Source organism: Spinacia oleracea, chromosome 6 (assembly GCF_020520425.1).
Source record: "Spinacia oleracea cultivar Varoflay chromosome 6, BTI_SOV_V1, whole genome shotgun sequence".
Lineage (NCBI taxonomy): Eukaryota > Viridiplantae > Streptophyta > Magnoliopsida > Caryophyllales > Amaranthaceae > Spinacia > Spinacia oleracea.
The window spans coordinates 67,237,388-67,264,779 of NC_079492.1; the positions used below are offsets into that span (position 1 = coordinate 67,237,388).

Consider the following 27,392-nt stretch of genomic DNA (forward strand, 5'->3'; position numbering starts at 1 on the left):
ATATAAAAGAGTAACTATATCAAAAGTAACAGTAATTATAACTCTTGAACAATAATAAAGAAAACATTAACTACTTGGTTAGTTGTTTTAGCTACGACATTTTAATTCTTTGCATCTATTAAATAAACCATCTTAAACTCAAATGTTTTTTGAACTAAAAATACTAATCGACACGTCCACGTGGACCACGTCTTTTTTTTCCACCAACACATCATGTCCTTCCTCTACCACGTTCTTGGTTTCCATTGTTGTCAGGATTTTCTTCTTCTCCTCCTGCTTTTGTTTTCCTTGCAGAATTTATTCTTTGCACGATTTCAATTCTGGGTGCATCATCTTTGTATTTCTGAATCAATAATATTTAAACTAAGTTAATAATTTAACATTTAAATATGAAAAAATAACATAGTAACTATGTAAAACGTGTAGTTTCTATTATGCATCATATAGTAACTCTTACAATTAACGATGGTAAAATACTTGCAGAATTGCATATATAGTTATTGTTATTGTTATAGTCATATAGTTACTGTCAAAATAATATAGTCACTTTTATTAATAATAACATGGAGTACAAAGAAAGATCATAAAAAGAACATAATGATAAGATAATAACTATTAAAAATATATAGTTACTATTATACATGATATAGTAACTCTTAATATTAATGATAATCATATACGAGCAAGGTTGTAGATATAGTTATTGTTATGATCATATAGTTGTTGTGATCATAACATAGTAACTCTTATTACTAATAACATAGAAGAAAACAAAGAACATGAAAAGAACATTATAATATACATAAAAAACTATACCAAACATATAGTTACTATAATACAAGATATAATACCTATAAATATTATTGATGGTCATTTAGTCACAGAGTTGCAGACATAGTCGATGTGATAATAATATAGTAACTCTATCCATAATACAGTAACTATATCATTAAAAATATAGAATAACATAAAAACATGCACATAACATAATAAACTAGCATAGTACCTATTTCAAAAATATAGTAACTATATAAAACGTACAATAACTATTAAAGAAAATAAACATATGGTAACAAGTCATGATAAAATAAACATAATATCTATTTCAAACATATAGTAACTATATAAATAATATAGTAACTATATAAATAATATAATAACTATTGAAGAAAATAAACATATGGTAACATATCATGATAAAATAAACATAGTACATATTTCAAACATATAGTAACTAATATAATAATATAGTAACTATTGTACACATATAGTAACCATTATAATCACACAACAACTAGCTTAACATATAGTGACTATTATTATAATAAAGTAACTATTGTACAAATATAGTAACCATTATAATCATATACTATCTAAGAAGCAGACAAAAATATACTCGAAATAACATATTACATAATGTAATCGTATAGTAACTATTATTTATCAAAAAGTCACTATAAACTGTTCTTAACATAGTAACTATCTTAAACACATAGTTATTGTTTTAAATTTATAATAACTTTCTAAAAAATATAGTAACTATTTTAAACACATAGTTACTGTTATAAAGTTATAGTAACTTTTTAAAAAATATAGTTACTCTAAAAACTACTACTAACATAAACACAATGAATATGCCAATGACTATTAAAAACATTATTTCGCAACTTAAATTAAAGGTAACTATATCATTTATATACTAACTATATGAAACACTAACCCTAATTTCACCCAAACAACAAACACTATTTCTATCTCTTGTGCTTTGATGCATCAATTCTTAAAGTTCACAGCCTTTGTCTCTTTTTTCTAAATTTAAGGCATTATTTCTTCTTATACAAATGATATTGTAAAGTATTTTTGGAGATTCGTCACTAGATAGTGCAACTTTAGGACCTGGAATAACATGTGATTGATACTTCGTATTATTTTCTTATACAAATATCAAATATATAGTAACTATATAAACCATATAGTAACTATATAAACCATATAGTGACTATTATTAAAATATAGTAACTATTGAACACATATAGTAACCATTATAATCATATAGTCACTATCTAAGAAACGGACAAATACATACTCTAAATAACATAGTACATAATGTAATCGTATAGTAACTATTATTTATTAAAAAGTCACTATAAACGGTTCATAACATAATAACTATATTAAACACATAGTTACTGTTTTAAACTTATAATAACTTTCTAAAAAATATAGCGACTATTTTACACTACAAGAAAAATCCGTTTTTGCGACCGACTAAAGTAGTCGCAAAACCCCTAAAAACCGTCGCAAAATTGGTTTTGCGACTGCCGCGACCAAATTTAGGTCAGTCGCAAAAACCCTTGTCGCAATTCCATTTTCGCGACTATTTTTTGGCTGTCGCAAATTTTGCGACTACTGTGCGACTACATTGCGACTGTCATTTTCGCGACTGAAGTTATATTTTTGCGACTAATTGCCTATCCATCGCAAAAGTTTTGCGACTGAATTTGCGAGTGAAATGTCCGTCGCAATTCTGTTCGGAAAAACATAAAAAAAATTGAAATCAACAGCTAATACCACTGTTAATCTCTTGTTATAATCATACAACCATTTACAAAATATGAGATTAATTTATGATAGAATAAACTTGTAACAAAACTTAAACTTTATATTTCGTATCTTAGAAAAATTTACAGAAATCAAACATCATAATTAAGGGAAGACAAAACAACAAACAACATAAATAAACTTAAGTGCAGATGTAAACTATAGATCTACAATATTGAATTATACGAAGTACAATTTATTGAACTATAGATCTACGATATTACACCAATAACATATCGAAACCAAAATTAAATAACTAGATTATAGAATAGTAATAAAACATTTACAATCTATAAGTCTGTTACCAATTTGAGCTAACATAACGAATTAAGAGATCTTAATCTGTCATTTTAGACAGATCTGAAGAAAAGAGTCGGCCATGGTAGAGGGGTTGACAGAATGACAGGGCTTCTTCTTGTTTTTCGGTGGAGGGAAAACGAGATGCTGATGCAAAACTTAACATCTTCTTCTTAGCATCTTCACCAGATGAAGGAGGTCGTGACTTCAATGAAGTAGTTTACCTTTGGTGATTTTGTTGCATTACGAGCTTTTTACTTTGTGGGTTTGTTGCTGCCATTTGTAAGGAGAGAGAGAAACTAGTATATGCTTTAGAGAAGAGGGAGGCGGGTGTAAATGTAAAAATTCTAGGGTTTTTAGTTTATATGGGTGGGTTAGGTAGAAGAAGGGTGTTAATGACTTAATGGTTTGGGTGAAAACACGTGGGAGGAAATCCGGATAGGATGAAATTTCCTAGTACACGGAATTTTACTCTATTTTTTTTATAAAACAACATTGCGACTACCAATTTCCGTCGCAACATCGGTCGCAAAATCATTTGCATTTTATTGCGCTAGCCAAGTAGTCGCAATAGTTATAGGTGGTCGCCATTTTGCGACTACGGAGCGACTACCGCAGTTTCAGTCGCAAATTTTAGTCTCCTGTTTTCTTTTAGTCGCAAAAAATATTATTGCGACTGAAATTTTATATAGTCGCAAAATGTAGTCGCTAAAACCAGTTTTTCTTGTAGTGTTAAACACATAGTTACTGTTTTAAAGTTATAGTAACTTTTAAAAAAAGTATAGTTACTCAAAAAACTACTACTAACATAAACACAACGAACATTCCAGTGACTATTAAAAACACTAATTCGCAACATAAATTAAAGGTGACTATATCATTTATATACTAACTATGTGAAACACTAACCCTAATTTCAACAAAACAACAAACATTTCGAATCACTCAACAAAATAATAACTATTGTACACATATAGTAACTGTTGTACACATATAGTAACCATTAAAATAATATAGTAACTATTGTACACATATAGTAACCATTAAAATTACATAGTACCTCTTTAAACCATATAGTTACTGTATTACTCATATAGTTACTATTTAAAATCGTGAAGTCACTGATCGAATTCGCGAAGTGAAAACGATACTTCGGTAAAACACAAACATTAATTTCTTCAAAACAACAAATATTTTCAATTTTAAATAAAAATAGATTTAAAATTCTTTAAAAAACAACAAACCGAGATGTGATCTCTAAAAATTATTGCGAAGATTTGTAGGCGAGCGCAAATTCTTCGATTCGATTTCGGCAACGACGAACCTTCTTCTTGATCTACTACTTCCTCCAATTTTTCCTCATCAAATAGATCCAATCATAAGAATTATAAGATAATTACGAAAAAAATCGAACAAAACCTAGAAATTTGGGCTAAATTTTGAAAAGCATAGAGAGAAAATGAAGAGAGAGAAAATGAAAGAGAATGAACAGAATGTAGATCTGAAATTTTGAAAAATAAAAAAGTTTAAAACGTATATAAAGTGGGTTAGACAAAAATCGCATTAAAACTCTTCAAAACACATAGTAACTCTTTAAAACACATAGTTACTGTGATACGCATATAGTTACTATTTAAAATTACAAAATAACTGTCACGTGACAGTTACATATGTTACCCATAAAAATTACTCCGTTGCCCTGGTCCACGCTAAGTTAGCATGGACCAGGTTTATATTAGTGTAAATAAATTTCAGATAAACCGCATATCTTTTATTAACATTTTATATATTTGTTGTTTTAACGACAATATTTTTTCTCCTGTCGTTAATCACTTGTCGTTGAAGGTCCTATTTCTAGTAGTGGTAATATCTCGTATTTTTTTATAATTATAAATATATTTTATAATATTTATAAAGTATTTTTATAAATTAATTTCATTTAATGAGAATTAAATGCTTTTTATTTTTAATTAATTTAATTATTAATTATTACGAAAACCGAATTTTATTAAATAAATTCAACGAATTTATTTAATCGGGAATTGTTGAGTCGTATTTCGAAAACAATTTTAATATACTGATAGCCCGGTTGTTTTGTCTTAATCAAACCCAACAAAGCTTGCTAGGAGTTTAATGAATTGAGCCCGGAAATAAGCCCAACTCAAACTACCATAACCTAGCCCACATGGGAGAGAAAAACTATAAATAGACCCTCTCATTAAACCCTCACAAAATTTTCAGCACTCCCTCTCTCTCCTTTCTTTCTCTCTCCTTGCGGCACCCTCTCCTCTCCTCTCGTCCGACCAGCCTTGCTTACAGCCTAAGACACTCGTGCCCAGCCCCATGCGTGCAAGCCCTCGCTGCCTCTCTCTCTTCGTGCCTCGCCCCGCAGCGCAGCATCATCGCAACTGATGTGTGTCGCGTGCCCTCGCCCCTCCCCGCAGCCCCGCAGCGCTCAGCCTCGTGCTCGCTGCTACTCGTGTGTTGAGTGCCCCGCGCCAGCGCCCCTCCTCTCTCGCCCTTGTTGCGCGCTGCCTCGCTGCTTGCGTGCTGCGGTGCGTGTTGTTGTGTTGTTGCTCGACGCCCCACACACACAACACATCAATTGTTGTGTGTGTGTGTTGTTGATTGGTGATAATCAAGTGTATACTTTTTAAACTTTAATTTCAGTTTTTAAATTGTATTAATTATTATGATTGTTTAATAATTTGGGTTGTTTAAATTAATTAAAACGGCTATGAACACCGTATTGGGTTAGTATTGTGTTTTAATTAAAGAGAATTATTTTGATGATTGAATTTATAATTTTCAGATTTTATAAGTTTATAAAGTGTTGATTTTTGAAGTCAAAACATGTTTTGGAGTAAACTATTGTTAGGGTTTTGGTTTTAAAATTAATTAAGCGATTGATTCACATAATTTAATGACAATTTAAATTATGGGAATCAACTTAAATTTTCAGATTGTTTATAAGCTTTAAAAAGTTGGTTTTAAGGGTTTTAAAGCTAAAAAGTCAATGTTTTCGTGTTGGGACTTGAGTTGACTATTTGAGACAATTAAATTAGACGAAGGCCCAGCACGAAGTCGGGCCATCGCCCAGCAAGCCAAAGCGCAAACACACGCCAAAGCCAAGGCCAGGCCCAGCCAAGGCCTTGGGCGCGCGCGCAGGCAGCGGCGAGCTGGCCCGTGCGCTTTTCGTGGGCCGTAAGGCCTGCGTGCGGTGCATTGCCACTCGTGTGTGTTACTCGGAATCCTAAGGCTACCGGGATTCGTAATATGATTACATCTAATCCTAATAGATAAAGTTTGTTTAATTAGAGTCCTAGTAGGATTATAATTAAATAGATTTTTATTCTAATAGGATTATAATTCCTTTCCATAAACTCTATAAATAGGTGCCTAAGGTCACATATTTACATCGAGGATTGAAGTATTCAAAGGTAAGATTTTGGAACCTTAAGGGCGATTCTAGTTGGTCAAGCTTAAGGCGGATCCGGACGTGCTGTGGACTATCTACGGAGGGACGACACTTGGAGTCCTAAAGACTTGTTCTTGTTCGGTTCGGGCGCAGCTAGGGAGGGCACGCTACAAAGTGTATGCATCTGAATTATGCTAAATGACTATGTGTAAATAATATGTTTCCTGGCATTAAGGTTTTCCGCATGATTTATGTTTTGTCATATGTATCATAACCTAACACGGGGTCACTCAGGCAGCCCTCAATCGTTGGATTGATGCCAACAAGGATGTGAAATGTCAAATGCTTGCAACCATGAGTGTAGATCTACAGAAAACATTCATCAACTCAGATGGTTTCACGATCATCAGTGAGTTAAAGAACATGTTCCAAGATCTCGCTCGAGTCGAAAGATTCGAGACTCATAGGCAAATTCTTGAGACCAAGCTTAAGAAAGGCGAGCCTGTAAGTCCACATGTTCTCAAAATCATTGGACTCATTGAGAATATGAGTCGGCTGGATCAGCAATTCTCTGAGGAAATGGATGTAGACACCATCCTCCATTCTCTTCATAGCGGGTATGATCAGTTCAAGCTGAACTACAGTATGAATAGTCTGGACAAAACGCTCATTGAGCTTCACGGTATGCTTAAGACCGCTGAAAAGACGCTCAAAAGTGATAAGCAAGATGTGCTTATGGTGCGTGGGGGCAAGTTCAAGGAATCTGGCAAGAAGAGGAATGCTAAGAAAGGTGGAAAGAAGGCCAGCCCGACTAAGTAATCTGGCGGCACCAAGCTAGTCTGAAAAGAAGAAGGTGAGCTAACCCACTTCTGAATCTGAATGCTTCTACTGCAAGAAGAAAAGGCATTGGAAAAGAGATTGCTTAAAGCTTAAGGAAGATCAGAAGAACGGAACAGTCGTTTCATCTTCAGGTATTTTCTTTATAGACTGTATACTTGCTAATTCAACTTCTTGGGTATTAGATACAGGTTGTGGCTCACACTTATGTTCCAATTCGCAAGGACTAAGAAGAAGTAGAAGGTTAAGCAAGGGTGAAGTCGACCTACGATTGGGAAATGGAGCACGGATTACTGCATTAGCTGTAGGAACTTATTATTTGTCGTTGCCCTCTGGGCTAGTTTTGGAACTGGAAGAATGTTTCCATGTTCCAAGTCTTACTAAAAACATCATTTCTGTTTCTTGCTTAGATGCTAAGGGATTTTCCTTTTAAGGAAAAGACAATAGTTGTTCGTTTTATTTCAAAGAGATGTTTTATGGATCTGCTAGATTAGTCAATGGACTTTATTTATTAGATCACGACAAACAAGTTTATAACATAAATACCAAAAAGGCCAAATAGAATGATTCAGATCTCACCTATCTGTGACATTGTCGATTAGGCCATATAAACATAAAGTGCATAGAAAGACTTCAAAAGGAAGGAATTCTAGAACCATTTGACTTAGAGGATTGTGGTAAGTGCGAATCATGTTTACTTGGCAATGACAAAGCAACCTTTCTCTAAAGTTGGAGAAAGAGCAACTGAAGTATTGGGTTTAATCCATACAGATGTATGTGGATCAATGAGTGGTTTTTGCTACTTTACCACTTTCACTGATGACTTCAGTAGATATGGTTATGTCTACCTGATGAAGCATAAGTCTGAATCCTTTGACAAATTCAAGGAATTTCAGAGTTAAGTAGAGAATCAATTAGGCAAGAAGATTAAGGCACTGCGGTCTGATAGAGGCGGTTTTGATGACCATCTGAAAGAATGTGGAATTCTATCAGAATTGACTCCTCTTGGAACACCTCAATGGAACGGTGTGTCAGAACGGAGGAATAGAACCTTGCTAGACATGGTTAGATCAATGATGGGTCAGGCCGAACTTCCAATAGAATTTTGGGGACATGCACTAAATACAGCTGCACTCACTATAAATAGAGCTCCGTCTAAAGGTGTTGAAAAGACTCCATATGAGTTATGGTTTGGAAAGCCTCCAATAGTGTCTTTTCTTAAGCTTTGGGGTTGTGAAGTATACGTCAAACGATTAATTTTAGACAAACTTCAACTAAAATCTGACAAATGTATCCTTGTGGGCTATCCAAAGGAAACAAAGGGGTACTACTTCTACAATACATCTGAGAACAAGGTGTTTGTTGCTCGAGATGGTATCTTTTTGGAAAGAGATCACATTTCCAAAATGACAAGTGGGAGAAAAGTAGACCTCGAAGAAATTCGAGTCGAACAACAAACTCTAGAGAATGCTCAAGATGACATTCAGGTTGAAACTCAGAGATCTTTAGAAGAATATGGTGAGAATCAAGGACCATCTAGAAATGTAACCCCGCGTAGATCGCAGAGATATAGATCTCAACCGGAAAGGTACTTAGGTATTTTGACAAACGAGAGCTATGAAGTTCTATTACTTGAAAGTGATGAACCTGCGACTTACAAACAAGCTATGACAAGCCCTAGCTCCAAGCAATGGCAAGAAGCCATGCAATCTGAATTAGACTCCATGTCTGAAAACCAAGTTTGGGATTTAGTCGATTTGCCAGATGGCTACCAAGACATAGGAAGCAAATGGGTTTTCAAACTGAAAAAGGACAAGGATAGGAAACTGGAAGTTTTCAAAGCTAGATTGGTTGAAAAAGTTTACAGGGAAGTCCACGGCGTGGATTACGATGAAACCTTTTTACCAGTTGCAATGCTAAAGTCTATTTGGATAATATTAGAAATCTCTACATATTTCGATTACGAAATATGGCAGATGGATGTCAAAACTGCTTTCTTAAACGGCGTTTTAACATAATTTGTGTTTATGACACATCCTGAGGGTTTTGAGGATCCAAAGAATGCTAAAAAGGTATGCAAGCTTAAGAAATCAATATACGGATTGAAGCAAGCATCAAGGAGCTGGAATATACGTTTTGATGAAGCAGTAGTGACTTTGGTTTCATCAAGAACGCAGACGAATTTTGTGTATACAAGAAGGTCAGTGGGAGCAAAATTGCTTTTCTAGTATTATATGTCGACTACAAATTACTTATCGGAAATGACATTCCTATGTTGAACTTGAAGGAAATAATGCCCTTGGTCCAAGTATGCATTCTATGTTAAGTCTAATAAATGCGGTTCAGTATTAATTAACAAGTTAATAATTCAGTGAGATCAAGTGAGCTGAATGCCTAGCTAGAGGCCGCTTCAGTTCAAGTGGAATTAATGATATTAATCCACAGCTTACTCTTGACTGAACCCGTAGGGTCACACAAATAGTACGTAAACGGATCAAGTATTTAATGGCATTAGATACTCCATCTATGGATATTCGGAATCGACGGATCTTGGTTTCAGTGGGAGCTGAGATCGTCACAGGCAAGAAATGAATACTCCGGAAACGATGATATTGCCGGAAACGGAAATATGGATCGTATCGGAAATATAAATATTATCCAAGTCGTAGATGTTGCCGGAAACGGAAACATGGTACGTATCGGAAAATATTATCGGAAATGGAAATATTACCAGAATCGGAAATATTGCCGGAAACGGAAATATTGTCAGAATCGGAAATATTATCGGAATCGGAGAATAATTCCGGAAACGGAAATATTAAATATTTGTTCGAAACGGAAATTGATTCCGGAATCGGAAATATTAAATATTGTTCGTATCGGAAATGAATTCCGGAACCGGGAATTTAATCGGAATCGTATCGTACGAATTAGCATCGGACGAGGCCTGCCGGACGAAGGCCCAGCACGAAGTCGGGCCATCACCCAGCAAGCCAAACGCGCGCCCAGCCAAGGCAGCGCCCAGGCCCACCGCAAGGCAGGCCCAGCGCGCGCCAAGGCCATGGCCTCGCTGCGTGGGCTGCTGCTCGCACGCACGCATGGGCGGCCCTCGTGGCTGCCGTGTGTGTGTGTGAGTTTGTGTTCATGCACGATTCCTAAAACTATTAGAATTAGTATATGATTAAATTCCTATTCCTAAAAGGATAAAATTAATTAATTAGAGTTCTTATAGGATTCTAAGTTTAATTAATTCGTATCCTACTAGGATTCCAATTCCCTTTCCTTAACTCTATAAATACGTGCCTAGGGTCACATATTTTTAGAGATTAATTCAAGTATTCAAAGTGAGTTTTGAGAGAAAAATTCAGCCATATTTCTTACCTAAGAGTGCCGAAAATTCTAGTACCTTAAGGGCGATTCTAGTTGGTCAATCTTAAGGCGGATCCGGACGTGCTGTGGACTATCTACGGAAGGACGACACTTGGAGTCCTAAAGACTTGTTCTTGTTCGGTTCGGGCGCAGCTAGGGAAGGCACGCAACAAAGAGTATGCATCTAAATTATGCTATATGATTATGTGTAAATAATATGTATTCCTGGCTAAATGGTTGTTTCCGCATGATTTATGAATTGTCATATGTATCATAACCTAACAGTGGTATCACGAGCCCCTTATTATTTTCATAATCTAAATTGCATGAACATGGTTAAATATTACAAATTTGCAAGAATTAAAAAGGGTGATTAATTTTCGTTAAATTGCGTTTATTTAATTATACGTACGCAGTTTTTCGGCAGTTTCTTCGTTACTCATCCAAATCGAGTGATTTTTGTGTCAATTCCGCATGTAAAAGGCATTCTAAAATTTTGACAAAAATAATTTTTTTCTGCCGAACCCAGAATTTTCAAATTCGAAGCCTAACTATGAGTTTTCGAAGGTTTTAGTTTTTCGAATGCAAAATTTCGTAAATTTAAGATGTTAAATTAAATATTTGCGATTCTTGTTGATAAATCTTGAATTTTTGATTGACCTACTGTATATGTTTAACAAGTTTGAATGCCTAGCCTTGTTAATTATGCAATCTAATTTGTAATTATGATTAATTTGTTGAAAATTAGAATAATTTAGAATTAATTTGATTTTCATAATTAATTATAATTTAATTAGAAACCTATGATAAAAAACCACCATAAAAATTGTAAATTTATGATAAATTTTAAATTTTTATGACCTAGACTTGAATCCATGACAATCGGAAATCAATTGAATAATAAATTTTCGATTTTTTCGCCCTAAAATTATGAAATTAATATTATTTATTAATTTGTCATTAATTTTAAATATAAATTTTAAATTTTTATGCGATTCGTTCATATAACTTGCACGCACAAAGCAATGGACGCTTCGTGTTACCCTTAAGGGGTGTTGTATAGTGCGGGCATGCGACGACGAGCAAGGGAGCTCGTCGCCCATGCGGCACGAATGCAATGAGCAAGGCATGGTGCACGAGCACAAGGCAGCAGCCCTGCCTTGTGTCGTGGGCCACGAGCTATGGACGTATGGGCATGGGCGAAAGGCAAGCCATGGCAGTCGCGTGTGGGCAGCAAGCGAGCTGCGCCACAATGCGCACTGCCTCGCGCAAGCGCGCGCAGCCTCACGCGCAGCGAGCGCAAGCTCGCGTGCCACGAGCGCTGCGCCCAGCGTTGAACGCGCGCAATTGCTCGCGCACAGCGAGCGATGGCTCGCGCGCACAGCGAGCGATGGCTCGCGCGCACAGCGAGCGATGGAGCGCGCGCAGCGTGCGCTGGCGAGCGCGCACAGCGAGCGATGGCTCGCGTGCGTCGAGCGCTGGCGCGCGCGCAGCAAGCACCACAGCGTGCGATGGCTTGCGATGGAGATGCAGCAGCTATGCGACGAGCGCATGGGCTGCGCGCACATGGCCAGCGATGGCTGTGTGCGTGTGGCCCATGGGCGTGTGATGCGTGAGGTGTTTGCGTTGCGATTAGATCGTTTTGAAATTTTAATTTGAAATTTTCAGTTTACGTAATTTTAATTAATTTTAAAATTAATAATTTAAATTATTTTCTTGGATTTTAATTTTGAATATTGTAATTATAATAAATTTTATTTATTCTAATTATTTTACTAAAATTAAAATCATGAATTAATTTAAATACGACTGAAATTAAATTAAACTTTTTGGATTCAATTATAAATTTATATGAGCTTTAAATTTTAATTAAATTTGTATGTTTCCGGTTAGACTAGAAATACATTTTTATGTTTAAAATTAGTAAAGCATATGAATTTATTGGTTTAAGTGGGAGCGCTTTTAGTCATAAACTCTTGATTAGGTCTACAAATCCTTAAGGTTAAAACAACTTGATTAGAATTAATAAGGACTGAATAATTGGTAGATTATTGGTGCCCTTGATTAATTGCTGCAAATGTTTACGTGATGCATAATGTGTTTTACTAACCAGCTATGTGGGCCATTCATGATAATGAATGGGTGAATGGTATATATTGTATATGTACTGTTTTGCAGGTTATGAAGTGACTAGTATGGCCCAAATAGGATAGAAAATATGGTCTGCGTACCATTAATTTGAATGTAAATGGTCTAAAGTACCAAAGTTGTTTTTCAATTCAAATATGGTCTGCGTACCATCAAATAGTTGTAATTAGTTTTAATTATAGCTTATCCTATTTGAAGAAAATGGTGCCTCCCACGGAGATTTTCAAGACGGACTTTGAAGTTAAAGCTTCAAGATGAAGTCGGGCCATACTAGATCACATTTATCTTATGCATGTTTTAAGTTATTTATTGCTTTTAAATATGTTTTAAAATGCATGAGATCAAAAGCTTGATTATGTTGCATGATTAAGGATTTTAGTTCACTTAAAATCTAACCAACATAGTAAGAGCCTTAAGTTCCAAACTTAAAAATTGAGTTATAAGGTGCCATGCCAAAATATACACTTGCTTGGATATCCTTTACATCAATCTAGTAATAGTTTTCGCTCAGCGAGGTGTTACTTATTGGTCCTAAAGGGGCAAGGTACACAAATAATTGTGAGTACATGTTAGTTTTGGTGAAACTCAACGATATAAGTAAGGAGTCCTTTTATGTCGTGGCAAAATCGATAGGTTTACCTAATAAGTTCTTAGACGTACCTATCAACCAAGAATAGTTTCTAGACTATTAGCAAAAGGCTTTTGCTTACCTAAGATGTTTTAGGATTAAGTCGACAAACTGTGCTTAGTTCTTCAATGATTTTAGGATCTTGGAATCATTTTATTCACACCTGCCGGAACAATAATTCGAATAAAATGCTAATAACTTGTTGAAATTGCATGATTGCTTTGATTTTCAAGTTATTATTCATGATAAATGTTTAGACTTTGCATGCTTCAATGTATGTTTTAATTATTGTTTATAATTAAATATCTTGCACTGCAATAAATCCTTTTAGAAAGGTAACAGTAAATTTCCTCGATTGGTAGTGAATCCAAGAACGATTCACGGAAATGAGAGAAAGTGAGCAATTTAAAATGTACGTTTCTTATAGCGACTTTTATGGTTGTTTTCGAACATCAAAGTCGAATGGCAAACCAATTGGTGCTTGTGAATTCAAAATACATTGTAGTTTTGAGATCATAAAACATTGAGTTTAATACGCTCAGCTTTACCAATGGTTAACAACCTAATATCTTTGTCCATTTAATTCTCGAATGAGTCTAGTCCCTAGACATTCGAATAGATCGATGCTTAGAGAACTTTAGAAGCTTCTGGTAAGATCATCTAGTTGAAACAGAATGTTCAACATAAATTAAATGGAAAGAACCTTGTTGGTGACATTGGACATGTCTAACAAAGTATAAAAGTCAACACTAAAGAATTCAATTCTTAAGACTATAAGAAAGGGTACAAGAAATAGGAAAACGAGGAACAAATGAAAGGAATTTACGATTCCGTTTCTACCTATAAGTTTATGTTTAAAGAGAAGTGACCTAGCAATCAAACTTCCTTGGTATCATATACCGCTTGAGGTTCTTACTTCGGTAATAACTCAAACAATGGAAGCTAGGATACACTAATGACCTACAAGTGGGAAATGAAGCATGGCAATGCTACATTAGTTGTAGGGTCATCTAGTTTGTTTTAAGTCATTTCAAAGGCTGGAACTAAATGGCTATTTTGTTCCATAATCAGCATACCTAAATTTCTGCTTCAAACACAGAAAGACTCACATTCAGAAGAACAAAAACAATGCTTGTTTGTTTGTTTATTTGAATGAAATGGTCATTTACGGAATGAGTCAATATGCTTGATTAAAACAAACAACTCTTTAAAGAACTTTACTAGGTTCAAATCAACCCCTTGATTTGAGTTCCACTAATCTTTGGCATTGTTGCTTAGACCATATCAACAAGTTAACATTCAAAAGCTCTATTTTAATGGACTTTTGAAAGTTGGTTGATTTCTAGATCAACTTAAGACAAGCTAGTCTTACTTGTTGAAAGTAACAAAAGATATGAACTATTGTTAGAACGCCTAGACGATAGAGTTCAAAGCTAAAGAAAGATTTTATGACTTTATGGATTTGAGTGAATATAGGTTTATTGACTCAAATGTGATATAAGTTGAATCTGTTTGGGTAGTTCCAAGATTCAGAAGTATAAAATCCACTTGGCAAGAAATCATAAAGATCTAGGTTAGATCATGTTGATGATTACTTGAGACCAAATATGATCATCAATGATTGTGTGTTGTAATTTCACAATCTAGGTCCATAAGATATGGCATATCGTAGTTGGAATAATCGAAGTCAATTAGTACTTGATTCGATCAATGATGAATCATAAAGACTTTTCCTATAATTTCTAAAACAAAATGCTCAACTACCACCAAACTAAACCAAATTCGTCAAAGCTATTGAAAAGTAATTTCAGGATATCTTTTCAATTATATATATCTAAAGAGTTGCTAAACTCAGTGGGAGCTTAGTGTTTGTTATTCAACAAACTAAGGCCCAAGTCTAGATATATGTTTCATTGTGATTTATTCAAATGAGACACAAGGGTATTGTTTCTACCACGAATTTTTGAGAACATAATGTTTGTTTGCTCGAAATAATGTCCTTTTGGAGATTCGTTTCCAAAATGACAAGTGGGAGAAAATGGACCTCGAAAGTCTTCGAGGCGAACAACAAACATAAACGGACATTCCGGAGGCTTTTCGAAGTGCTTCAGAAAATCCGAACTTATTCTGTAAGGACTTTACAAGTGGCTTTAAAGAATAGACATCTCTTAGAAGACTTTACAAGTGCTTCAAGGAGAACAGAATATTCAAAGGACTTTCAAGTGGCTATTGATATTCTATTGTTTAATGTTCTATACCCAAGTAGGCATAGAGTTCAAGTCAATGGAACTATGAGATTCTTCTATTAGATAGTAAAGAAACATAGAGTTCTGGTCAATGAAACTATGAGATTCTTCTATTAGATAGTGAAGAAACCTACAACTTGCAGTCAAACTATTATCATGTAGATTAATGAGTTTGTGACTTGTAAGAAAGCTATGACGAAACCCAGATTCCCTAAAATGGTTAGAGGCCATATATAGACTATATGTTTAATTGGTTAAAAGCCATAAAACATACTCAATGTTTTGATGACAAAATTGAAATTTTGTTGATTTGCAAGAATAGTTTCACACCTATTGGTTGCAAGTTTGTTTTAAGGATAAAAACCATCAAACATGAAATTGTGTTCACAACACAAAGCTAGATTAGTTGCTAAAAGGTTCCAAGCAAATTCACGGTGTGGATTGTGTTGAAACCTCATGCATAATCGTAATGCTCAAGTCTATAATTCAAGCAATGATTGCATATTGGTACATATAGCAATTGGATGACAAAACGTATTCCTCAATCAAATGTTGGAATAAACTATGTACATGGTATGTCATAGGATTTGTGGATCCAAATAAATGCTTGAAAAGGAATGCTAACTTATGAAATCTAAGTACAGATTTAAGCAAGCAATTGGGAATTGGAACTGTATTTTAGTGAAGCTAATAAGCATTTTAGTTTCATAAAATATACATGATTCTTATAGATATATAAGAAGTTTAGTGGGAGTACGTAAAACTTATTTGGTCCTATGTGTATCACACATATCTCTCTATTGTGAAATAACATTCAAATGTTAATGACTTAGATTTGAAATTATTCATCAATAATGGACCATGGCGAAACTTAGTACATGCTGGGTATTAAGATCTATTTACAAAGATCTTATGATATTGTTTTAGATTAAGTAATGGCATTTACTAAATCAAACACGAAAGTCTCCATTGGAGATATTCGACCCATGTGAATAAATCTAAGTAAAGGATGTTTGAACTATGTATAAGCATTTACTAAGTAAAACATCAAAGAGTCTAAATGAGATTCTTAACCTATATTATATGTCAAAGAATTTAGCTGAATTTAGTATCTACTGAAACTAGATAAGCTAAAGTTACATGAATAGAATTCAATTGGGAATTATTCTACAAAAGAATTTATCATGTATGATATAATATGAGGATCGCCAAAAACGTATCGTATGACTTTAGCCATGACGAACATATACCAATCTCTATTGATCTAAGTAAAGATCAACTAGATTGAGATCAAGAATACTTATAGTACTTGAAAAGGTACATAGGAATAGTTCTTGATTCAAGGAAATAAAGATATGCTAAATATTGATGCTACACGCATAAACACTAGCACAGGATCAAGCAAGACCCTTTGGAGTTAACCATTGATAAGGACGAGCTATAGAGCATCGTGTTTTGAAATGGCAACATGGATTGGAGACCATGAGTTGTTGCGTGGGAAATTAAATATTAATTTCTATGTTCTAAGATACAACTGGAAAGTCTTCCACATATCTGTGAACTGCTTGGATAAGAAAATCCAAACAAAGCATCACTAGCAACCTAAACAGTTGAAGTAAAAGTAATTATTGCCTAAGAAGCAATAAAACAGGGTTGTTTAAAGTTCTTCACTGAACTTGGGTAGATCACCTATCTGCTGGCTTGATGGTTCTTCATTGAAAAATGCGTAGAACCACTCTTGAAGCAAGAAAAACGTCTGCTAACTTGATGGTTCTTCATTGCAAAATGAGTAAAACCACCATCAAAGTAAGAAAGACTAGATCACATAATAAACAAACTCGAAAAGATCTTATCATCATATCTCGAAGAACATTCGATGAAAATGATATTAAGATTGGCAAAGCATGATAACTAAACCTATGCAACAAGTGAGAAGCAACACTCACGTTGTAGCACTGGAAATCAAGCATAGCTTTGAATTCCATGAACTGTTTTAAAGATGGGTTTGAGTCCCATGGTTGTAAAACAATGGGGTTGAACATTTATCATATATGAAATGTATTTTCATATTCCATTTAATCTTGGTTTAGTATTAAATGATGAGTCCCTTCAATTTGACGATATATTCAAGATAGACTGTCAGGACCAGTCCTGTGACTAAGAAATGTCTATCAAGTGAACTTGAATGTCAAAGGTTGAAAATGGTTCCTAGTCGGAGTTTTCTATAAAATTGGACGCATAGAAAACGTTAGACGATTAGAATGCAAGATGACTAGTAGTTCTGTTTCTTGAACTATGTGGACATGGCAATGTCATAATCATTTGCATAGATACTTACTTTGGGAAGACTAGTATCGGACAAGACCTATGAAACTTTACTGTAAGAGATGAAAATCTGTCATAAGTAAATTTCATTAAAATTATTAGACACTAAATCCTCAATACCTGAGTGATTTGAGATTACTTGTTTGAGAACTGGTTACTTTGACGTTGACCAACCGTCGCACCGTAAAAGGAGGCTATAAAGGCAACGCTCAGGTAATCACCTATCAAACGAAGTCTAATCTCAAGATCGCAAGATTGGGATTGTCCTCCCATAAATCGGGATGAGATGCTTAAAAGTTGTACAAGGCCACTCGGAGAGCTAGAAACTGTGAAATGCATGGCCGTGCTCGGATGAATCATAGGCTATGATTATCTGTTTATTTGATCAGTTGAACTCTGAAACCGAGGAACACCTCTGGACATAATAAGGATGACAACTCTTACCTTATGTTCAAGAGCAAGCATCGAGCGACAAAGGAATTAGGAAATGCACACTTGTCCCTAAGGACAAGTGGGAGACTGAAGGAAATAATGCCCTTGGTCCAAGTATGCATTCTATGTTAAGTCTAATAAATGCGGTTCAGTATTAATTAACAAGTTAATAATTCAGTGAGATCAAGTGAGCTGAATGCCTAGCTAGAGGCCGCTTCAGTTCAAGTGGAATTAATGATATTAATCCACAGCTTACTCTTGACTGAACCCGTAGGGTCACACAAATAGTACGTAAACGGATCAAGTATTTAATGGCATTAGATACTCCATCTATGGATATTCGGAATCGACGGATCTTGGCTTCAGTGGGAGCTGAGATCGTCACAGGCAAGAAATGAATACTCCGGAAACGATGATATTGCCGGAAACGGAAATATGGATCGTATCGGAAATATAAATATTACCCAAGTCGTAGATGTTGCCGGAAACGGAAACATGGTACGTATCGGAAAATATTATCGGAAATGGAAATATTACCAGAATCGGAAATATTGCCGGAAACGGAAATATTGTCAGAATCGGAAATATTATCGGAATCGGAGAATAATTCCGGAAACGGAAATATTAAATATTTGTTCGAAACGGAAATTGATTCCGGAATCGGAAATATTAAATATTGTTCGTATCGGAAATGAATTCCGGAACCGGGAATTTAATCGGAATCGTATCGTACGAATTAGCATCGGACGAGGCCTGCCGGACGAAGGCCCAGCACGAAGTCGGGCCATCACCCAGCAAGCCAAACGCGCGCCCAGCCAAGGCAGCGCCCAGGCCCACCGCAAGGCAGGCCCAGCGCGCGCCAAGGCCATGGCCTCGCTGCGTGGGCTGCTGCTCGCACGCACGCATGGGCGGCCCTCGTGGCTGCCGTGTGTGTGTGTGAGTTTGTGTTCATGCACGATTCCTAAAACTATTAGAATTAGTATATGATTAAATTCCTATTCCTAAAAGGATAAAATTAATTAATTAGAGTTCTTATAGGATTCTAAGTTTAATTAATTCGTATCCTACTAGGATTCCAATTCCCTTTCCTTAACTCTATAAATACGTGCCTAGGGTCACATATTTTTAGAGATTAATTCAAGTATTCAAAGTGAGTTTTGAGAGAAAAATTCAGCCATATTTCTTACCTAAGAGTGCCGAAAATTCTAGTACCTTAAGGGCGATTCTAGTTGGTCAATCTTAAGGCGGATCCGGACGTGCTGTGGACTATCTACGGAGGGACGACACTTGGAGTCCTAAACACTTGTTCTTGTTCGGTTCGGGCGCAGCTAGGGAAGGCACGCAACAAAGAGTATGCATCTAAATTATGCTATATGATTATGTGTAAATAATATGTATTCCTGGCTAAATGGTTGTTTTCGCATGATTTATGAATTGTCATATGTATCATAACCTAACAGAACTCAGTCAAGATTTGGCTTGGGAAATTTTTTTCGATGAAAGATCTAGGAGAAGCGTAGTACATATTGGGCATCAAGATTTTCAGAGATAGATCTAAAAGGATGATTGGACTCAGTCAAAGCACTTATATCAATAAGGTGCTTGAAAGGTTCAATATGGCAGACTCCAAGCGAGGCTACCTACCCATGTCTCATGGAATGACTCTAAGAAAGACTCGGTGCCCAAAAACACTGGATGAGCGTAGTCTAATGGGTGGGATTCCATATGCATCATTGATTGGTTCAATAATGTATGCTATGATATGTACATGCCCGGATTTTGTGTACGCACTCAGTGCTACAAGAAGATACCAGTCAGACCCAGGAGAGGCACATTGGACTGCTGCCAAGAATATTATGAAGTACCTGAAGAGGCACAAAGATGATTTCCCGGTCTATGGTGGAGATGATGAATTAATTGTTAAAGGCTATATGGACGCGAGTTTCCAAACCGACAAAGATGATTTCAGATCACAGTTTGGGTTTGTCTTCTGCCTCAACGGAGGTGCAGTAAGCTAGAAAAGTGCTAAGCAAAGCACCATTGCGGATTCTACAACTGAAGCGGAGTACATTGCTGCACATGAAGCAGCAAAGGAAGGTATTTGGCTAAGGAAGTTCATAGGTGAACTTGGTGTAGTCCCCTCCATTAAAGGACCAATAGCTCTATATTGTGATAATAATGGAGCTATTGCACAGGCAAAGGAGCCTAGACAACACTAGAGAGTCAAGCATGTACTTCGTAGATTTCACCTTCTACGAGAGTTCGTTGAAAGAAAAGAAGTCGAGATAAGCAAGATTGGAACTGACGACAACATCTCAGATCCATTAACTAAACCTCTGCCGCAGGCAAAGCACAACTCGCACACTGCAGCTATGGGAATCAAGCATGTTGGAGAATGGCTTTGATGTCCTTATTTAATGTTTTAAAGTTTTAGAGTTTAATACTTTGTAAAACGTTATTGGTTAACCATTCACATTAATTAATAGAATTTATTTTTCCATTTAATTTGTGGTTTATTAAATGATGAGTCCCTTCAATTTGATGATATATTCAAGATAGACTGTCAGGACCAGTCCTGTGACTAAGAAATGTCTATCAAGTGAACTTGAATGTCAAAAGTTGAAAATGGTCCCTGGTCGGAGTTTTCTATAAAGATGGACGCATAGAAAACGTTAGACGACTAGAATGCAAGATGACTAGTAGTTCTATTTCTTGAACTATGTGGACATGGCAATGTCACAATCATTTGCATAGAAACTTACTTTGGGAAGACTAGTATCGGACAAACCTATGAAACTTTACTGTAAGAGATGAAAATCTATCATAAGTAAATTTCATTAAAATTATTAGACACTAATCCTCAATACCTGAGTGATTTGAGATTACTTGTTTGAGAACTGGTTGCTTTGACGTTGTCAACCGTCGCACCGTAAAAGGAGGCTATAAAGGCAACGCTCGGGTAATCACCTATCAAACGAAGTCTAATCTCAAGATCACAAGATTGGGATTGTCCTCCCATAAATCGGGATGAGATGCTGAAAGTTGTACAAGGCCACTCGGAGAGCTAGAAACTGTAAAATGCATGGCCGTGCTCAAATGAATCATAGGCTATGATTATCTGTTTATTTGATCAGTTGAACTCTGAAACCGAGAAACACCTCTGGACATAATAAGGATAACAACTCTTACTTTATGTTCAAGAGCAAGCATCAAGCGACAAAGGAATTAGGAAATGCACACTTGTCCCTAAGGACAAGTGGGAGACTGAAGGAAATAATGCCCTTGGTCCAAGTATGCATTTAATGCTAAGTCTAATAAATGCGGTTCAGTATTAATTATACAAGTTATTAATTCGGTGAGATCAAGTGAACTGTATGCCTAGCTAGAGGCCGCTTCAGTTTAAGTGGAATTAATAATATTAATCTGTAGCTTACTCTTGACTGAACACGTAGGGTCACACAAATAGTACGTGAACGGATCAAGTATTTAAAGGAATTAAATACTCCATTTATGGGTATTCGGAATCGACGGAACTCGGTTCCAGTGGGAGCTGAAATCGTCAAAAGGCAAATTTATAAATACTCCGGAAACGATGATATTGCCGGAAACAGAAATATGGATCGTATCGAAAATATAAATATTATCCAAGTCGTAGATGTTGCCGGAAACGGAAACATGGTATGTATCGGAAAATATCACCGGAAATGGAAATATTGCCGGAATCGGAAATATTGCCGGAAACGGAAATATTGTCAAAATCGGAAATGAATTTCGGAAACAAAAAATTAATCGGAAGCGCGTCGTACGAAATAAACATCGGACGAGCTTGCTAGACGAAGGCCCAGCATGAAGCCAGGCCCACGCCTAGCAAGCCCAGCGCGCAAGGCATGAGCAGCAAGCAGCCAAAGGCACGCAAGGCCCAGCGCAAGGCCAGGCCCAGCGCGCCCATTGGCTGCGAGCAAAGACGCGGGCTGCGAGCAGGCGAGGCTGCGAGCACTCATGGGCTGCGAAGCCACTCGTGGGCTTCTCCGCGCGCGCAGGCATGGCCTGCACTCTTGTGGGCCGTGCTCGTGTGTGTGTTGAAGTTCGTGCATGCATCGAATCCTTAAGCAATTAGGATTAGATCAAAAAGGTTAATTTCCTAAAGTTACTAGTTTCAATTAAACACTGCACTCACACCTCATCCCAAAACGGTAAGGCCGAACGCATGATTAATACCTTAAATAATATGTTACGCACCTTTCTATTTCATGCCTCCCTGCCCCATCCTAGTGGGTATACTCGTTAGAAATGACAACATACTTAATCATTATCTTACCCACTAAGACACTCACCAATAAAACTCCTGCTGAGGTTTTATTCGGGAAAGCCTCATTTTTATGCATTCAAGCGCACTCTTCGCTATATTCAGAGTACCATTACACTTATATCCTACTAGTACTGCGTGTTTGATCACTTACACTGATGCAGATTGGGGTGGGTGTCTTGACACTCGTCGTTCGAGTTCGTGTTATTGTTGTTTTTTGGGGGACAACCTTATTTCCTGGTCTTCAAAGTGTTAGCCTACTCTTTCTAAATCAAGCGCGGAGGTAGAACATCAAGGTGAGCAAATGTCGTTGCAAAGCGTGTTGGCTACATAATCTTCTTCTCGAATTACATTTCTCACTTCGTCAGGCCACAATTTTTTATTATGATAATGTCAGCGCAATCTATTTTTCCAGCATCCCTGTCCAACATCAGCGCACCAAGCACGTGAAAATGAATATACATTTTGTTTGTGAGAAAGTGGCACTAGGACAGGTTCGTGTGTTGCATATTCCGCCGCGGTATCAGTTTGTAGACATATTTACTAACGGCCTCCCATGATAATTAATCTTGGATTTTTGATCCAGTGTTACCGTGCGACCTCCTACCGGTAGGACTGCAGGGGTGTGATAGAGATATAATTCTTAGCATATTATCTAGGCAAATTTGTCAAAAACTACCTTATAAAATATGATTTTTGCGAAAAACTACCTTATAAAAAAAATGTTGTAATAAACTACCTTATAAAATTTTTATGTTGTAAGATACTACCTTTGACCATATTATGAGCATTAATTTAAAATTACGACGTTGACTTTACTAGGTGCATATTACGCGACATCTAACGGGAAAGACGTAATTAAATGGCACGTGACATATATATGGTAAAGTCAATCCCGAAATTTCGATCAAACGTTCATAATTCGGGAAAAGGTAGTATCTTACAACATAAATTTTTTATAAGGTAGTTTATTACAACATTTTTTTTATAAGGTAGTTTTTCGCAAAAATCATATTTTATAAGGTAGTTTTTGACAAATTTGCCTATTATCTATTAGGTTATTTGATGTATATTCGAATTTAGTCATATTAATGTACCTAATTCAATTAGAACTCAGATTATAATCCCTATACAAATGGAATACACTCCAATTCAAGAAGTTTACCGCAATCTAGTAAATTGAAGACAGGGTGAAGAAAAAGTTTTAGAGTACGGACATGTTGAAGTACATCATTGTTGTCATTTTCATATACTACATACTATAAATTGTCTCTCTAAAACCACAATTATCCCCTTTTTTCCATTTTTGTTTTATCTCTTCAACCTTTCATTGTTTACTCTTTCAAACCGCCCTTCATGTTAGAGTTATGGTATATCTAGGGTTTTAGGACCCTAAAAAAACCCTAGATATACCATAACTCTAACACTTCACTCTATTAACATTTAATGTTGTGCAAAGTTAATTTGTTAAAAATATGCTAAATAAGCTTCCTAAAATAGTTATAACCTACGTTAATTATATTCCTCGAGATTTATGTTATTATCATGTATTTTTTTATGAACCTGGTTTTATTTATTTTTGTTTGGGAGTACTATGAGCAAGGTACTTTCGAGAATCCGAGAATACACAAAAATTAGTGTAAGTGTGTAACATACCTTGCTCTTATATATATTTGATTATTTGTGTGACTACAGGCTAGGCTACCTATCGTTTAATATTCTATAAATTAAAAATAATAAAAACATATCCTTAAATGTACTTCCTTAATTTTACGCAAATCATATGATCAAATTTTAGCATGAATCTTGGTAGTAGATTAGACCTATGTATAATTGGTTCTTTCATACGTATACGTACTTAATGAAGGTTTTACGTACTAAAAAAATTATGTATCCTAAAATTATCTTAACTACTGTTAATTAAGTGGTGATTCCTTAACCCCAAGAATTTATAATATTTAAATTTTAAATTTTATGTTGTTATTATATCACTATAAGAATTTGTATCTTTAATGACAACCTAATTACGACGGGTTAAAAAGCCCGTCGTAAAAGCCTATTGTGACGGGGCTAACAATCAAACAAAGACGGGAACAACCGTCGCAAATGTCTTTTACGACGGGTTAACGACGAGATTTTCCATTACCGACGACCCCTTTTACGACGGGTTCGCAACAGGAAATCCTGTCATTAATCAATGATAATTGGCCTTTAACGACGGGATTTCCCGTCGTTAAAGGTACAATTTTTTGTACTGTATATTTATTTTATCGAAAATGAATTATTAATTTTTGAATCCTAAATCATCACACTTCAATTATTCTAGTCGAAACTCTGAAACAAGAAGTTTGTTAATTAATTTATGTTATGTTGTATTGATTATCGTTTTCCTGAATAAAAAGTTCTAGATTGTTAATCGCGGTGAGTAAATTTTAAAACTATATGATTTCATTAGGATTATTATGTATTCTTCAAATGAAATCCCTTGCATAAATACGTATGAAAAAAAAAATTAAAACTCTATCTGCATTCTGCAATATCTATCTATTACATTATACTAAAATAGATATTAGGAGAGACAAGTGATACGTCATGGTGAAAAAAATTCTCGCCAAAAGTTTTCTTCTTTTTATTCATTTATTTATTTTAGTTAACTTTTATGGAAGTTTGACTAAAAGTTTATCATTCCCTATTTGTTTAATCTTTAATATAAATTTTCAACTAAAAATGATTTTATTGCTCAAAATAATATTTGTAAAATCATAAAATATACTCCCTCCGTCCCAGAATACTTGACCTGTTTTCCTTATCGGGTCGTCCCTTAATACTTGACCTGTTTCTAAAAATGAAAATATTCTAACAATATTATATTATTTCTCACTCCACCCCAATTAACCCACCTACCCCTTACTCCATACAAAAAATAATTAAAAATTCAACCCCTACTCTCCCCAACTCCACCCCTTTACACATTTCCCACTAACTACATTAAAATAATACCCCACTATCAACTACTACCTATTAAATTAAATAAGCCAATTCAAGTCCCTTAAACTCTGTGCCGGTCAAAACGGGTCGAGTATTCCGGGAAGGAGGGAGTATCATAATTTTATTAATTTTTTGAAAATTTGCAAGATTGTTTTTACTACGTATTACTTTATTTTTGAATTATTCTTTTGTTACTCAAATATTTTTTTCTAAAAAATGGTAACATTATTTTTTCTGAACATTCGTGCGTGCATGGGGTCTAATCTAGTAAACTACTTCCTCCGTTCTTATTTACATGACACAATTGGATTTTCGACACTATCCACACAAGCTCATTTGACTTCCTTTTGTGATTTATACTTAAGCCGTATGTGATCTTATTAGAATCGTCTCAATAAATAATTTTTAAATATAAACTTTTTATAATTTTTTGTTATCCATAATTGAATATATCAATACTTGAAATCGTGCATTGACAAACGTGCCTAAATAATTGTGTCATTTAAAAAAGAACAGAGAAAGTATATATCATTGTTTGGATGCAACACTATTTGAAGCATAAACTAATTAGTAATTGAGGTATGTAGAAGAAAACGTACCTTATCATCATCCTGTTGAAGATGAGCTGGTTTACGCATATCAATCTGGTCGACGGAGTCCAGGATTCCGATTGCCGACTCGTAGGTGTTTCGAGAGTCTCGGAGGTAATGTATCCGGTGATACACTGACCTAAATTCAACGTTCTGTATGCGTTGTGCCTCTTGTAGGTGCATCAACAAAGCCAGTTCCCTAAGTTTGTCTCTCGATATCAGAAGTTCAGATATGTTGCCAACTTTGTTGTCATCTCTTTTCGTTTCCCCTGCCATTTTTAACCCTGCAAAAAGATGTTGGATTATTGTTAGTTTATTTGTGTTCTCATGGATTACAAGAGAATATATAGAGGGGAAAGAGGCATAGATGATAAAATAGACACACCGTAAGTTTAATAATGTGTCTAATTTTATGATAGGATGACTATACTAGTATAGAGTAGTGAATGTTTAAACAACTAACTTCCCATTTTATTTTATTTATAAGACATTTTTTGATACTTACTGGCTTATACTCCCTCTGTATTTATTTAAGAGATACACTTGTCTTTTCCGGCCGTATTTACTTAAGAGATACACTTGTCATTTTTAGTAACTTATCAACCCCACCATCTAATTAAATAATCTATCTACACCTCACCCTCACCCCCACCCCCACACCCTAAAATGACATAGTCCCCACTTATTTTACTTATTAAAATATCTACCCAACCCCACTTGTTTTATTACTTTATTTCATTCAATTCTTCTTCATAATACCCGTGCCCAACTAAGTGTATCTCTTAAATAAATACGGTGGGAGTATTACATATTCAATTTTGAAACTTACTACCTTAATTATAGAAACAAATTTGAAAATTACCATTTTAGATTTTCTGATCGGTTATATGAATTTAAAAACTACTCCTTTATCTTTGTTTCATTATGATGTTTTAATTTATAATTTTCACGTTTGTAAATAGATATAATTTATCATTTATATACCCATTATACCCCTTACTTATTTACCTCTTTTACAGAGGAAGTATAAAAAATCGATATTATTAATGTACTCATAATGAGGAATCAAACAATACCTTTAACAAATTTACTCTCTTTTGTTTGTTATCATATAGATATGAGTAATTTTAATATTTATAATCTTTCTTAGTCTATGTTCTGTTCGACTTATTTTAACTTATTTCAGACAAAATAAGTTCAGATAAGT

At 35.3% G+C, this 27,392-nt stretch overlaps 1 protein-coding gene across 3 annotated transcripts; it reads right to left on the reverse strand.

Annotated features, from left to right (window-relative positions):
- Positions 1–26,682, reverse strand: LOC130463027 (uncharacterized). Of its 3 annotated transcripts, none has more exons than XM_056832044.1 (3): positions 26,571–26,682; positions 26,195–26,469; positions 1–343 (listed from the first exon to the last, which is right to left on the reverse strand). In XM_056832044.1, exons 2-3 carry the CDS (start codon positions 26,459–26,461, stop codon positions 212–214), a joined length of 399 nt encoding a protein of 132 aa, XP_056688022.1. In that variant the 5' UTR covers positions 26,462–26,469; positions 26,571–26,682; the 3' UTR covers positions 1–211. The 3 variants fall into 3 exon arrangements, 1 of the variants encoding a protein (XP_056688022.1); XR_008923740.1 differs by lacking the exon at positions 1–343 and adding an exon at positions 19,497–23,027; XR_008923739.1 differs by lacking the exon at positions 1–343 and adding an exon at positions 23,041–23,222.
- Positions 26,683–27,392: the final 710 nt, after the last annotated feature.